The 15477-nt window shown below is 35.3% G+C and overlaps 1 protein-coding gene across 4 annotated transcripts in view; it reads right to left on the bottom strand.

Annotated features, from left to right (window-relative positions):
- The window catches only part of prkd3 (protein kinase D3), a 100968-nt gene that overhangs the window by 17512 nt on the left and 67979 nt on the right, over positions 1-15477 (bottom strand). For 3 of the 4 annotated variants that reach the window (XM_079852403.1, XM_079852404.1, XM_079852405.1), the window contains 10 exons: positions 15091-15168; positions 11591-11882; positions 9140-9192; positions 8825-8897; positions 8100-8206; positions 7791-7952; positions 6172-6270; positions 5262-5529; positions 2879-2964; positions 1487-2789 (listed from right to left, as the gene is read on the bottom strand). In XM_079852403.1, the coding sequence (XP_079708529.1) occupies positions 2616-2789; positions 2879-2964; positions 5262-5529; positions 6172-6270; positions 7791-7952; positions 8100-8206; positions 8825-8897; positions 9140-9192; positions 11591-11882; positions 15091-15168 (1392 nt within the window). In that variant the 3' untranslated portion in view covers positions 1487-2615. Of the gene's footprint in view, positions 1-1486; positions 2790-2878; positions 2965-5261; positions 5530-6171; positions 6271-7790; positions 7953-8099; positions 8207-8824; positions 8898-9139; positions 9193-11590; positions 11883-15090; positions 15169-15477 lie in introns of those variants that run through there. The other variant, XR_013819328.1, reaches the window with a different exon arrangement.

Below are 15477 nucleotides of genomic sequence, written 5' to 3' on the forward strand. Positions count from 1 at the left end.
CTAGATCTATTCCACAAAGACCAAATATATCAACATTGTCATACACATTACCATGCCAAACACTGATGACAGAAATGTATTTCTATAAATACATACACTTCTTATAAAAAAAGTGGTGCTAGCCCACAGTTGCCAGGGTATTAAAATGAAGTTGCTAATATATTCTAAATGGTTTTAGTGGGTTGCTACATGGTTGTTTGGCACAACTCCAAAGAAGTAAGGGTCATGGAGACGTGATTTTAAAAATGCTGTGCTTCTGTGAGGAGTGGCGCAATGGTCAAAGACGTCCATTTAGCAAATGTTTAAACAGAAAAATAAAACAATTGAAAAGCAATGAAATAAAGCACAAAAATGTGTTAGGCCAGTGCTCTCACTTGAATTAGGCTATACTTGAACACAACAACATGCAAAGTGGACATTGCATCGCTAGAAACTAATAACTGAATGCAATTACGCTGAGAACTCACAGCTAGAATCACGTAATTATGTTTAAGTATTTATGGCCTTATGCTTTGTTCACACATGGCAGTTTACTGGTAATGTTATAACTCTTCATCCCTGCAAATTTCCAGAACTGTTTTACCCGTATTTCTCAAAAGGTCTTGTTCACACAAGATCTGTAAACAGAAATTTTGCAGAAAGAACTAACTGTGTGAAGCTGAGCCTCGTTTCTCCCAAGTTTTGTTTCTCCATTCTGTCACCTGATTATGTTTTGGTTCCTTGCTTTTGGCTTGCTTAGTTGGGGACACTTCATATTCAACAATATTACTGATCTGCCAGCATTGACACAAATATATGAGAACTGAACTGAGCTGGACGATGACATCACTGTTTTCTCCAGAGTGGCTGTATAGATGAAGTGAACTAAATTAATAACTTTTTTTTACAACAAAATGAAACATCACTGAACTTACTTAAGCTGGACTATGACTTTGTTGCATTATTTTCCTGTTATCTCTGTAAAGCTGCTTTGAAACAATCATTATTGTAAAAAGCGCTGTATAAATAAAGGTGACTTGACTTGACAGCTTATGATATTCTGGTCCTTAGACATGATATGACCCAGGTCCCTCAAATATTCGTCCACAGTATTTTCCCACCAATTTATGACCTGCCGAGGCTATTTGTAAAATCAATCTCTCCTTGGGCAAATCCAAAACCTTAAAACTGAAAAATCACCCCACACTCATGGAGTGTTTTTTTTTTTTTTTTATTGAATCAGGACGTACTAAAATATACAGAACACTGACACTTGCCAATCCAGCGGCAACATAGAGGTGCAATGATTTAGAGAAATCCTCGATTCTTTTCTCCCAGATTTCAATGTGAATGGAACAGCTTTCATTTCATGGACGGTGAAAAGAAACTGCATAGAAATGGCTTATTTTACCCTGATATTCGTTCATTCTAGCTAGGGTGTTTGTGTGTGTGTGTGTGTGCGTGTATAGAGGAATGTGGGTACAATGTACTGCCCACTTTCAGAAACCCAATTTATCCAGCTTTATTTTAATGTTGTAGGTAGTATTTACAACAAAAAGTCCAAAAATATTTTTTCCGATTTTCCAGTTCTGGGATTCATAGTTAGAAAGGTTCATTCTTTGGTACAGCACATACCACAACAAAAAAGAAAAAAAAGAAAAGAAAAAAAGATAACTCTGTTCATCTTCTTTCTCTAATAAAAGTTGTTAGCAGTTATTTTCAATACATAACTTGTTTTTGTATTAAAAAGAGCTTTGCTAATAGGTCATAAAGCTTTCTCACAGTAGGCGTTTGACCAACACATCTCTCTGCACTGCTTAGCTGTTATTAGACTTTAAGACTGCAGTATGAGGAATAAATAAAAAGAATGGCTCTGTAAAGAATGCAGCTGAGGACCACAGCTCTAAAACGATGTAAGAACAATTGTCACGACAGACACAAATGTCTTTGATCCGAGGAAGATAATATCTCCCATTCCATCTGACAGATTCAATTCAGACATTTATTCAGAGTTTATAAACACACTGTAGCTTAAGTGTAGTTCTCGTTTTATCCGCCAATCCTCTGGGTTCTTGAAGAATGGTGTGCTGTCATCTCACATAATTCATTTAATTGTACCAGCTGCAGTGGTTGTATTGTTTAGTGCAACAACAAAAAAACGACCCTTTTGAAATCATTCAATCTGCCGTAAAACGTATGTTGTAAAATGAATTAGAAAATAATATAACAGAAATTAAAAAATGCATGTTCCAGTTTGATGCATTCAAAATGAAAGGCTGTGAACGACCACATCGCTCTCTCTGTTACTATCCTCTGTATGATTGTAACGTGAGTTTCTGACATAGTGAACACACACCTCGATAAGAAACAAACATAACAGCACCTTTTGGAAAAGAACAGTCATCAGGACTTCTGAATGCACTTCCAACGAATACTTCCACGCTCTGAAACAGGATCCACAGTTTCCATGACTCTCGCTGACATCCCGAGAGTGCTCAACCTCGCTGGCCTCGAGACAGTTTGCTCTCCTCATCGTCCGCTTCAGATTGCTGATGTGTTTCAGTCTCCATAGCGACACACCATTAACAGGTTGCTGTCTTCAAATGACCCCGTTCTTAGTTCAGCTCGTATGGCCACTAGGGGTCCTCGTCCATATCGTCCAGGTTTGGAGCCATGATGAAGTGCTTAGGGTACATCAGACTGTGCTCGAAAGCGTACTTTTCCCAGCGTGCGTCATCGCTTTCGTGAGTGATGTAGCGCTCCCCTCTGCGCGTCTCAAACTCTCGCAGATCAAGCCACGTCTGGTAGTCCTGGGACAGCACAGACATGGACAGGTTGAGGTATAAAGCTATAATAAAACATTCAGAGAAGGGATTTTACAGGTCTCTAGGCTCCTTACCTGTAGCCATGGATGACTGAGAGTCTTATCCACACTGTAACGCTTCCTCATCTTCACTTGGAGAAGATTGTTGATCAGATCTGTAGCTATGGAGTTCAAATACATGATAAGGATGTTACAAAATTACAGATCTGGGTCGCATTTACCAAAAGAGTTATCTGAACACATGACAAAAAAGTGTGCTGTTAGTATACTTCTTTTCAATTAAAAATAAGACCGTACGCTTTCAGTCTAGTTTTATGTACATATCAGAGATATACTTATAAGAGTTATAAGAAAGAGTTATAATTATAGAAAAATTATAGAAAGTAAGACAAGAATACTTGGCATATACTGACAGTTACACAGAAAATATATTTGGCCTACTTGAAATGTATAAATTACCCTAGTAAAGCCTGAAATATGGAAAAATAGTCCATAGAAAAATCAATATATAAAAAAAGATTAAATGCTGATAGCCTGTAATGTAAATAAATTAGATCTTTATAGCAGTATAACAGACCACTTACATAAAATGCATATAAATATCAGTTGCCATTCTATGTCTGCTAATAATATTTATTAAGTCTTATTAAGATGATATTTAAATGTTTCGTTTTATGATCAAAGCTCTGTAGTTTTTATTGAGAGATGAAGAAATAAACGTTCCTCAAAAGCCTGATGGATCATATTTGATCCTCAAATTTGAACAAGATTTTCCTAAAAAATAATGCATGGATAATCAAGTAAACCAGGTTGCTTCAGTGTTTATTTTGAAATATTACTAACAATATAAAGGTTAATCTTACGTTTACTTTATAAAATTGATTAAAGATTTCACAGCAAAAAGAAGGTGAAGGTGGAGGTTTGTACAATTAAACTAAAAGACCTTTTACTTGCTAAAAACGTATAAACTATAATCAGTCGACAGAAGGCATGTGGTAGATTGTGTGCAAAAGGTTTTTTCTTCTGCTCACCAAGGCTGCATTTATTTGATAAATAGCCTACAGTAGAAACAACAATATTGTGAAATATTGTGTAATACCGTGAAATTTAAATGTAATTAATTAATACATTTAAAATATAAAATGCAATTTACTCCTGAGATGCAAAGCTGAAATTTCACTTGATCCTTCAGAAATCATTGATGCTAATATGCTGCTCAATAAACCTTTCTTATTATTCAGAGTTTCCCCAGGTTTGATCACCCCAAATTTAAGACTTTTTTTAAGACCTTTTTAAGACCACTTTAATGAAAATTAAGACCTACATCGCACCCATTATGCAGTCGTAAAACACCAGATCAAATCCCAATAATGACTATTACTAACAAATGTTTTAATTAAAAATACATTTATTGTAAAAAAAACTCATTCAACAATACACTGCAAAGTGATGTTTTTGGTAAATAAAGAAATACTCCAAGAAATTAGACGTTCTCTGACGTTACGCTAAACGCTGTTGAATTTTCACATTGTTGTTTTTTCCCCCATTTGACTTTGAATAAATAGGCTAGTATAATGAAATTTAAGACCTTTGTTTAAAAAACTAAGACTTGGACAACGGAATTTAAGACTTTTTAAGGCCTTAATTTAGGAACATGACATTTAAGACCTTTTTAAGACTTTTAAGACCCCGCGGCTACCCTGTTATTATCAATGTTGAAAACAGTTGTGCTGCTTAATATTTTTGCGGAAACCGTAATCCTTTTTTTTAACATTATTTGATGAATAGAAAATTCAGAACAGCATTTATTGGATATATAAATCTTTTTCAACATCACAAATGTCTTAATGTCACTTTTATCAAATTAATAAAGCCTTGCACAATAAAATTGAATTACTGACCCCCAAAATTTGGAACGGAAACAAATATAAGCTGTACAGAGGGTTTCTTCACACACAATTCAACATTAAATCCAACTAATGTAATGATGAATTTAAGTATAATTGCTCCCACAAAAATAAACCAAGCTATAAAACTAAATTCGTAATGATGTGAAATGTAGAGACAGAGAAATGACATTTATAGAGTTGTAGAGGAGTAGGACAGACTGAAATTGGGAGAGGCTGGTATAATCTCTCAGGTCTCGGGCGGAAAGAACTATTCTAAACACACATGGGGGTGGACAGTCTGCTCGCTGTCTGACACACATCTAGACATCTCCCTCTTTCTACTGCGGCGGAAGATAGAAATCACGCAGTAATAGCACAGACATATTCAAATGAAAAACACCTTAGTCGTTTGTAAAACAAAGTCATACATTATTGCCTTTAAGACCAGTTTATATTTGGTTGCAACTGCAACTATTGTAGCAAAAACATGGTGGTGCTGCGAAAACAATTCATTTTTTAGAAAGTAGCTGTGTATGAGTTCAGGTAAACCAGTAAAGCAGGGAACTTACCATCTGCAGAGATCTCTTTCCAGGGTGTTGAAGGGTACATGAACGCTGCGTTCTGGATTTGATCATTAATATCCTCGTCCTCATTAAAGGGGAAGGTGCCACTCAAACTGACGTAGATAATGACTCCCACTGACCACATATCGAGGGAACGGTTGTAGCCTTTGCTGCGCAGCACCTCCGGGGCCAAGTACGCTGGTGTTCCCACCACTGAGCGCCGGAAAGATTTCTCCCCGATGATCCGAGCAAACCCAAAGTCACACAGTTTTACCTGGAACATGAGAGCAAGCGGTCATGTGTTGTTACAGGGAATTTCAAATTTGGATTACCAGATGTGACCCAAAGCATTTACTCAAACGAGAAGTTAATACTTCAATATAAATATAATATTTTGCAAATTAAGTGGTAAAATATGTATTGCAATCACGTCGCTTCATTAAATTGAGGTTAAACCACTGGAGTCACATGGATACAGTACATTCATGTAAATCAATATTTACTATATAGCAAATATCAGTGATTATTTATATTGCTGCAAAACGTAACTATATTATCACCCAGCTCTTTATATAAAGTATGTTCAGAACTTTATCTGCAGTCATACAGTATACTCACTTAAAGCGATATATGCTATAGCAAATCTCAACAGCTTGGTTGTTTGTGTAGTCCCAAAATGAAACTATATTATCGTCTAGCTCTAATCTGCTAAATGTGACTATAAGGCATGAAGATAATTATAAGCATTAGCATCATGATTTTCTGTAAAGCAGCTAGGAAACAATGTGTATTGTGAAAAGTGCTTTACAAATAATTTTGACTTCACTTTAAACCCCCCAGAGGTTCACCAACTCCTCTTAGGTGTTATTATATAGTAATTCCTCAAGGATAGCATGGTTTATTCACTGCTGTTTACCTGAGGAAACGGCTCCGCAGACGCCAACAGCACATTTTCTGGCTTCAGGTCACAGTGAACAATGTTCTTGAAATGGAGATGTCGCAAAGCCACAAGGATCTATGACAGTAAAGCAGTCACTTAATTCCATGCATTCATCAACTGGATGGTGTTTCTAAAGCTTTAACTGGCCATCAATGTAATATCCACTTTAGATGTCAAGAAAAACCTTTGATTTGTTTCTGATTATCATCAACAGAAACTTTGAAACACTGTCATGTTGCTCTATCTGATTGAATAAATCAGAGAATTTCTAGATGAGCAGCTAAAAGTTTCATATATGACAGTTTGACATATGACAAGTTTTCTAGCTTTCTGGACTGACATTGCAGGTAATGCCAGTAACACACAGTAACAATTCATAACATCTCATCCCATGGATATTACACTTACAATCATAGTACTGTTCAAGATGTAGATTCGATTTTTTTCAACACAACAGAAGCAGAGAAACAGTGACAACATGACTGGTTGATGGGTGGTTAGAGAGATGGTTGGTAAATTCTTGTTTAAGATTCATGCTGTGCTAGAAAACCGTTAGTTCAACACAGTAAAAGGCAAAACAGGCAAGAGGAAATATAAAAATGTTTGATTAAGATTAAGTACCCAAAACAAAACGCATGTCCATTATCCATTAATGACTTTATCCCATCTCATATTACATTACATTTAAAAGTTTGGGGTCAATTGCATTTTCATTTTATTTAAAGAAAGTAATACCTTTATTCAGCAAGAGGCTACAAGTTGATCAAAAGTGACAGTTGCATTTTTACAAATAAAAAATAATCATATTTTTTTCTATTCTTAAAATAAATCCTGAAAAAATGTTTCACTGTTTCCACAAAAATATTCAACTGTTTTCAGTAATAATAAGAAATGTTTCTTGAGCAGGCAATCAGAATATTAGAATGATTTCTGAAGGATCATGTGACACTAAAGACTGGAGTAATGATGCTGAAAATTCAGCTTTGATCACAGGAATAAATTGTATTTCAAAATATATTACAATGAAAACAGTTATTTTAAATTGTTATAATATTCGAATAGTTTTTACTGTATTTTTAAGCAAGTAAATGCAGCCTAGATGAGCAAGAAGCAGCATTTTTCAAAAACATTAACAGATCTTTCTGACCCCAAACTTTAGAAAGTAGTGTATGAATGCTTTATTTGATAGGATGACACAGTTGGGTTGTACAGGGAATAAAATAGACAACAATAGCAACAACAATGTTCATTCCTTTCAATGTTTAAACCAAAGCAAAGTCACTGACTATCAGGGTGAAATCACAATCATTCAATGTTTCCATTTACTTTCATAGAAGCACTGGCTCCTGACACCGCAGACAGAAGCATCTTAACCACATGGCAGCAGCTCTGGGGCTTTAGATCCATGGCTAATGGATGAGCTCCCGCGGCCCCCAGGGGCCCCACTGCTCTAATCAACCCACAGACTCGCCGCTCTAATTTAGCTCTAGATGACATCCAGATTACTGCCTCATCTAAACAAAATGCACTTCAGAATAGAAAAACGGAGAAATTTGATTTGAAGGGATAGGAGGAGAAGGAAAGTATCTGCAAACCTGTGTGACCAGAAACTTGGTGTTGCGCTCTGGAAGTTTGCTCTTCTCACTGGACAGGATCATCTCCAGCATGTCACCATGGAGTTTCTCCATGACAACAAACACTCGTTCTGGAGTCTCAAACATACGCTCCAGGTTTACAATACCAGGATGGTGCAAATTCTACAAGAAAAGAACAACCACGTCAAATACATTAAAGAGAACAGCTCTCTCCACCAAAATGTATTAAGGAAGTCAGTAACATTTTTGCAGTGGTGTCCACATCCACGACTCTTATCTTGCCATAATCACGTTAAAAAGACTGATTACCTGTAGGATGGCAACCTCGTTTCTCAGCTGGCTCTCCTGTTTGGTGGGAAATCTCATTTTGTCTATTACTTTGATGGCCACATCTCTGCCTGTTTTTCTATGTTTCCCTTGAAACAGAATAGAAAATCATTAGAAACACAGCACAAACACATTTAAGGAAAAGATTTAACAAAAAATGCTTTTAGGTTTTAAGTTATAAAACAACAGATCGTTCAAAATTGAGACGAAATGTATTTGGTGTGTACAGTGTATATTATAAATAGTACATGTAAGGGGACACTGTATATAAGCCCTACATAAGAAACCCAGATAGAGCAAACTTGTAAGATCCTGAAAGGAGACCGGATAATAATCCAGCTACTTATCAAATAGATTAGCATGAAATGATTTTATAAGAGTTTATATTGTAAGATTTATAATGAGAGAAATTATTTTAGAATGTCAGAAGAATAATATACTGTAAGATATGGGAAATAAGCAGATATATGGTCAGTAATATAATTTAACAGTCATTATTCTTAAATATTTGAAAACTGACCCATCAGAATCAAGTAATCCATTGTGCAGTGCAGGTTTTATTAATATTTTTAATTAGTTTTAATTTTTCTATTTTCAGTTTTCCTTTTAATTTTTTTTAAAAACTTTTTTTAAACTAATCGTAAAGGAGAAATGTTAACCCTGGTGCTGGGTTTTATATATAAAGAATACTTCATTTTCCTCTGTACCTCCATAAACGATGCCAAACTGTCCAGAGCCCAACACTTCATCAGCAAATATCTGATAGATTGAGCTGATGTCCTAAAGACAAAGCAAACAAAGTTGAAGATTGACAAATATTAAAATCAACTATAATTTTACCAGTACATTCAATCCAATAACAATTTCTCAGTCTAAATATTGATAACCCTAAATTTTTTCTCTCAACATTTCATAGTTTTCTTGTGGTGTGACTTGACCGTGGCCATGACCGAACAAGCAGAAGTGTGTATAATAAGGGATGTAATTGTGAAATATTGTCAGTAAACACAGTCAAAACTCACCACATTTTCCTGGATTTGACTGTTAGCTACAGAAATGCTGATGGACAGTTCCTCTGCAAATGCACACGCACACACACACAAAACAAAATACAGACATTTGGATTAGCCTTGACATTTCTTAATAGGTAATATGATTTCAAATGTGTATGTGGGAAAATGTGAAGCAGAAAAATATTTAATTTTAATTAGTATCACATTCAACACATGCAACAAATTGTAATGTAACATTTATCAATTTGATTGCCGAGACATATTTTCCACCATCCTTTTTCTGTTTGCCTGTGCAAAATGTGAGAATAATTTAAGCAAATCCTATCTGAAGTATATAATAAATTCACATTACTAGAATGACAAGAAGGGTGAGCTAGACATAGTAATTGTAAAGGTGTTTTTTTTTCTGATTATTTTTTGGGTTGGATTTGCACAGGCTTCGCTTGTCTTCAGACAAGCTCTTAATTAAGAATGCCATTCATCTCTGGGCTGAAATCTCCTCTGAATACTGAATTAAAAGTGTGTTTGTTTCATAACTAAACAGCTTTCATTAATCCAGACCTGTCAAACCTCTTTAATCTTCTGTCTCTCAACACAATTAAATGAAGGTGCATCAGGATATTAAAGACTAAAGCTCAGCCGTTTACTCTCCAGAATAGAGCTGCAAATCTGCCTGAGAGTCACAACTCAACCAATCAGATTAAAGGCACAGTACATTTCTGTTTTTGTTTCGCTTGCTCTTCTTCTTTTCTGTTGTCTTGGGCTTTATACGGACACCTATCAATGTAGATGCACGAATTTTGTTCATTAACTGCTGCCACGTTTTAAAAAAAAATCCATTTCATACAAAACTAAATAAAAATTGCATCCTTGAGTCTTCATGAATCATAATCTGTGGTGTGGAAGCCACACTTGTCTCAGTTTGTACCATTGCTTCATCAATGACCGCTTGTTTGAACATTTAAGATTGCCAAACGTATGAATGAATGAAGCAAGCATTTATATAGTGCTTTCATATGTAAAACTGTACACCCAAAGTACATTACAAAGGCCTTCATCACATGTGAATGTACAGCATTTTAATCATAAATATGTAGCAATTAAGGTAACACTATTACACTACCGTTCAAAAGTTTGGGGTTGGTAAGATTTGTTAATGTTTTTGAAATAAGTCTCTTATGCTCAGCAAGGCTGCCATTAAATACAGTAAATATAGTGAAATATTCTTACAATTTAAAATAACTGTTTTCTATTTTAAAATATTTTAAAATGTTATTTATTCCTGTGATCAAAGCTTAATTTTCAGCATCATTACTCCAGTCTTCAGTGTCACATGATCCTTCAGAAATCATTCTAATATGCGGATTTAGTGCTAAATAAACATTTCTCATTAATATCAATGTAATATCAAAGCTGCTTTTTTTTCAGGATTTTTTGACAAATAGAACATTTAAAAGAACAGACTTAATTAAAAATAGTCACTTTTGATCAGTTTAATGCATCTTTGCTGAACAAAAGTATGAATGTCTTTCAAAAACAAAACACCTTGAACTGTATATTAAATAATGCATTAATGGACACAAGAGATATCTACTGATTTTTTATTTGCCACTTTTATCTTTGTTGGTGTGTAATAGTGCTTTGACAAACAACTGAGAATAATGCCTGCACCAAGATGTTAAACCGAACCTTTTTATTAAAGGAATAGTTCACCAAAAAAATGAAGCCATCCTAGGTGTATAAGACTTTTTTCTTTCAGCCGAACACAATCGTTATATCAAAAAATATCCTGGGTCTTCCCAGCTTTGTAATGACATTTTGTAAGATTTTTGTAAGAAAAATATCCCCATTTAAAACTTTGTAAATTATAATCACTTGGCTTCCAGCAACGGCTGTACACACATTCACTCTGACCCGACATATGCGTAGGACATATGAAGTAGGCGTAGCGTAAGCTTAGCTGAGAACTGAAGAACGCAGAAGTGGAGTAAAACAAAACGCCGGTCACGAATTAGAAGTCATGTTAAACATGTTAAAGTTACTGTTTTTCTAAAAAAATAAATTTCATTTGTCATAAAGTGCCAAAATATACAATGACAGCTTAAATTTTGGTCTCTTCCTCACAAAAAGCTATTGTACGACTTGAAACATACACTTAAAAAAAAAAAATTTTTTCAAGTTGTACATTTTATAAGAAAACACCATTTCAGCCATGTTTACTCCAAAATTTCACGTTTAATCCATTGTGTTACTTGCCGTATCTTTGCAATAACTTGTGTAATTCACTAGCAATTTCTGAGTGAAAATCGTTTCAAAGTAAATCCTGCACCTAATTTTTCAGAGACTTTTTTTTTTTTTTTGTCCTTTTTGGAGCTTGGTGGTAGAAGCTGGCAACCACTTTAACTTATGGAAAAGAACAGTATGAACACTTCACATGTTTTTGAAGACTTAACTACTCACTGTGATCTTTATTCTGTCCCGCAGCGGCGCCCACGCTGGGCTGTGGTGTTACTGGAACGGGCATCAGGGCCTGGCGGATGGCCCTCTCCCAGCTCTGGGCCACCTCCAGCCCCACGCCTCCAGCCGCCAGCGCAGGGTTGTGTATGTGGAGGTGGGGGCCGCCGGTGTTCTCTCCAACGTAGTACACCATGGTGGCTGTGATGACCTCAAAGCAGTGTGGATTGCCTCCCAGGGCTAAACTACTGAAGTCACGCGCAACCTCCACCTGCAAGATCTCTGACAGGGGAATCTCCTGCGGGTCAGACAATGAGTCAGAAATTCAGACGCTGACTCACTGACAGTTAGATAAGACTGTTTAAACAATTAAACAACCTTGGATTTTGCTCTTTGAGTCTGGAGATGAGTCATTAAATTAGTCCATGTGATGCTGAATAAAAATCTCCAGTCTAGTTTGAAGAAATCTCCAGTCTAGTTTGAAGTTTGGCTTGAAAATTTCATTAATTCTATGGTGTCTCGCTGATGAAATCTAAAGAGTCCATGTAGTTCCTCCAAGTTCAAACAGATCTTCCTTATCACGTCAAAAAAAGCACCATCTACAAACGCAGATAAAGGTTGCCATCTAGAGTTAAGCGTCAATCTTCATTGACGATGCAAAGCCTAATGTGCCAAGTCTGATAAAGACAGTCTCTTAAGAGTCCACCTTCTGCTCAGCCCCCAAACTTGCTCTCAGAAAAACAGTAGCTGTGGCCAATCAGAGTGAATGCTGCGCCTGCGGTCTTCTCTGAATATGAGATGAAGTGCTTGTGGTTTGGTGGGTGAATCATGTGACCCAACCCTATGAAGAGCCCCATGATTACAGGGCCGAGCAGCAGAAGCGCGTGTGTATACGTGTATGAGTGTGTAGGCAAGTCTTACTCTAGCCACTGATACATTATGAAGGAGATGGCCACACTTATGGGGGTGGGCTGCGGTTATCCCAAGAAAGGCCTGAAACCCCCTTACCCAAAAACCAAAAGTAGAGGGCTTCAATCTTCAAAAGAGAACACTATGATTTCCAAATGTGCAAATCTGACTGGTTCTGTTAAGTTATAGATGGAAGTCAAATGCATGATCATGTCTCGCGCTGTACTTTAAGTTATAAGGTTTAAAGCATAAGGTTGTTTTGAGGATCATATACCGTACTCGTTTTGCTGAGAAGTAAGTGCTTCTTTACCTCACAATCAATTTAGCTGAGGAAAATTGTACAACAAAGCCAAATGAGAGCCTTTGTTACCAAATTGATCAAGTTACTCTTTAGGATAATGTACAATAGTGCTTCAATAATGGTGAATCTCTCTTATTTTGCCAAGAGTGTGGATTAATGTCAAAACTTAAAAGAAGTAGTATCTCTTAGGATTTAAGACCCGAGCAGAGCGCCAAGATGATAATAAAGTGGTGTGTAAAACAGTCTTAAACACACCCTGAAGTCTCACACAGGGCGGTGAGGTTTCCAAGACTTCAGTTTTACAGCTGGGAATACAGGAACAATCACAGAAACACACAAGGTCTTAAAAAAAAACTTTTTTTTTTCTTTTTTTTCCCAAATCTATGGCAATAAGACCTTTACATCCACAGATGTGCGCACATTAAAGAAGACGTAACCAAAGCACAATTCCCAGGGGTAGTCATTACACTCGGTTCTGAAGTTTGAGGTTGGTACGATTTTTTTGTTTTTGAAAGAAATCTGCATTTTTTGATCAAAGGCAAAGCTGAATTTTAAGCATCAATACTCCAGTCTTCAGTGTCACATGATACATTAGTAATCATTCTAAAATGATGGTTACTGTTGTGCTGCATTATAAATTATAGATTTATTTGTCAGCATTCTTCGATTAATAGAAAGTTTGGATCCACTTTAAATTAAGTGTCTTTAACTATAAAGTGTGTACTAATATTTAAAAAAAATATAATTTGATACAGTGCACTTATTGTGTACATACATGTTGTTGTTTTTTTAAATTGTACTTTTATTTTAAAAATACCTGCATGTAACTACATCAGTATTTCATTTCTGTAATTACTGTTGACCTTAACCCAACCCTAATTACCCATACCACCAAACCTGTCCCTAACCATACCCGTATCCCACCTCAATAGCAGCAAGGGTTTTGCAATACAACATGAATTCAACATATAATGTATATACCAAAATGTTTTTCAACTTCCAAAGTAGATAGTAGTTAAAGAATATAAAGTTGGACTGGAAGTTTAAAATAACAGCATTCATTTTTTTTTTAATCATTTTAATGGATCCTTACTGAATAAAAGTATTATTAAAAGAAATTCTCACCAGTAGTGCGTTTAAAATATTTTAAGTTGTCCACTTATATTAAAATTCATCTGAAACACGCATTCTGAGCATATACAACCTATACTCACTATACTAATATCTAGCCACACAACTAACTACACATATATCAATGCACATTTAACATCTTATATTATCATACTCAGTATGTGGAGTTCTTTTTTGTTCATTTTTGTGAAGTTAACTTTTTATTGTTAATTTTTTTGGAATCCAAACTAAAACATGCATAAAGGCTATTTAGTAAAAAATATTTTCCAAAGTTGTAAATAATAATAATAAAAAAAAGAGTATTGGGGTATTTTCAACAAGAAAATATTGTATTAGTCTTAAAAATGTAATGTTTAATTAAAAAAATTACTTGCTGTTTCTTTGTCATTTTGGAGAAATGTACTAGCAATTCCGAGTGAAAATTGTACAGTAAGAAAAGAAATAAGAAAATACTACATTCGTTTTTTTCAGTGTATTTACCTAATTAAATTGCAGACTTATAAGGTTTAATAATAACATTTGGTCAACTCAGCATTCCAGTTTACTTAAAAGTGAACATACAGCCTTTAAAATGCTAAGGAGCATTAAATGATCTACCACCATACTTGCTGTACTACTAGAATGTACAAACACATACTGTATAATACAATACAGAAATGCAGTGATGCCATTCAAGTCTCAGAATAAAAGTTATTATATTGGTTTGTTCAATACAGAAGTAAAATATAGCAATAACCATATCACTACACAGTGTATTTGATGCATGTCCTGTCTCTTTCTAAATGGCTTTTGGCTGCACTGAAGCAGAGGAGGAGGAGGGGGTATTCTGTGGTACTTACCAGAGACCTCAGTGGTATTTATGAGAGGGGAAAATACTACTGCCTTTAGCTGTCTGCAATGCTCTAGATGAGCAATTAATTATAATGTTCTGACATTACAAAGATCAAAGATGAACTACAGCATAATCAGTTTCGTTAGAAGTATATGAGCAATATTATAATTTCCAGTGACATTCTAAAGGTTGTTCTCAATAACATTAAAATATACAAAAAATTCAAAAATTTCAACCAACAGAGAATATAATTTATACATGAACCCCGACAATTATAACACACATTTTTTTTGTAATCAAAGTAGTTTAGTTAAATATGAGTAAAACTCTTACTTTGTAATATTTGGCTCCTGAGTCATTCTGAAACAGAGTCAGACTCTTGCTGTCCAGTCTCCAGTAGTGTCTCTTTCTCTGAGGACAAAACAGATTTAACTGACTTCAAAACTAAGCAAACAATACAGTACATTTACTCTAATACAAATTAATTTGACCTACAAGACGATGGTATAAGGTTTATGCTACTTATAATGTGTAACTGCAGATAGGACATTTGCGGGTGGAACAGGTGGGACATGTTCCCACCGCTTTTTGCCAGGGTCAATATTGTCCATACCACTTTCTGAAAACTATACTAGGGTGGATTAGAACCCAGAACCTCTGAAATGCTTAACACAAATTCTACCACCAATCCATCAGAGCACACTAATATTCATTGTGAAT

This window comes from Squalius cephalus (genome assembly GCF_949319135.1).
Source record: "Squalius cephalus genome assembly, chromosome: 20".
In the NCBI taxonomy this organism is placed as follows: domain Eukaryota; kingdom Metazoa; phylum Chordata; class Actinopteri; order Cypriniformes; family Leuciscidae; genus Squalius; species Squalius cephalus.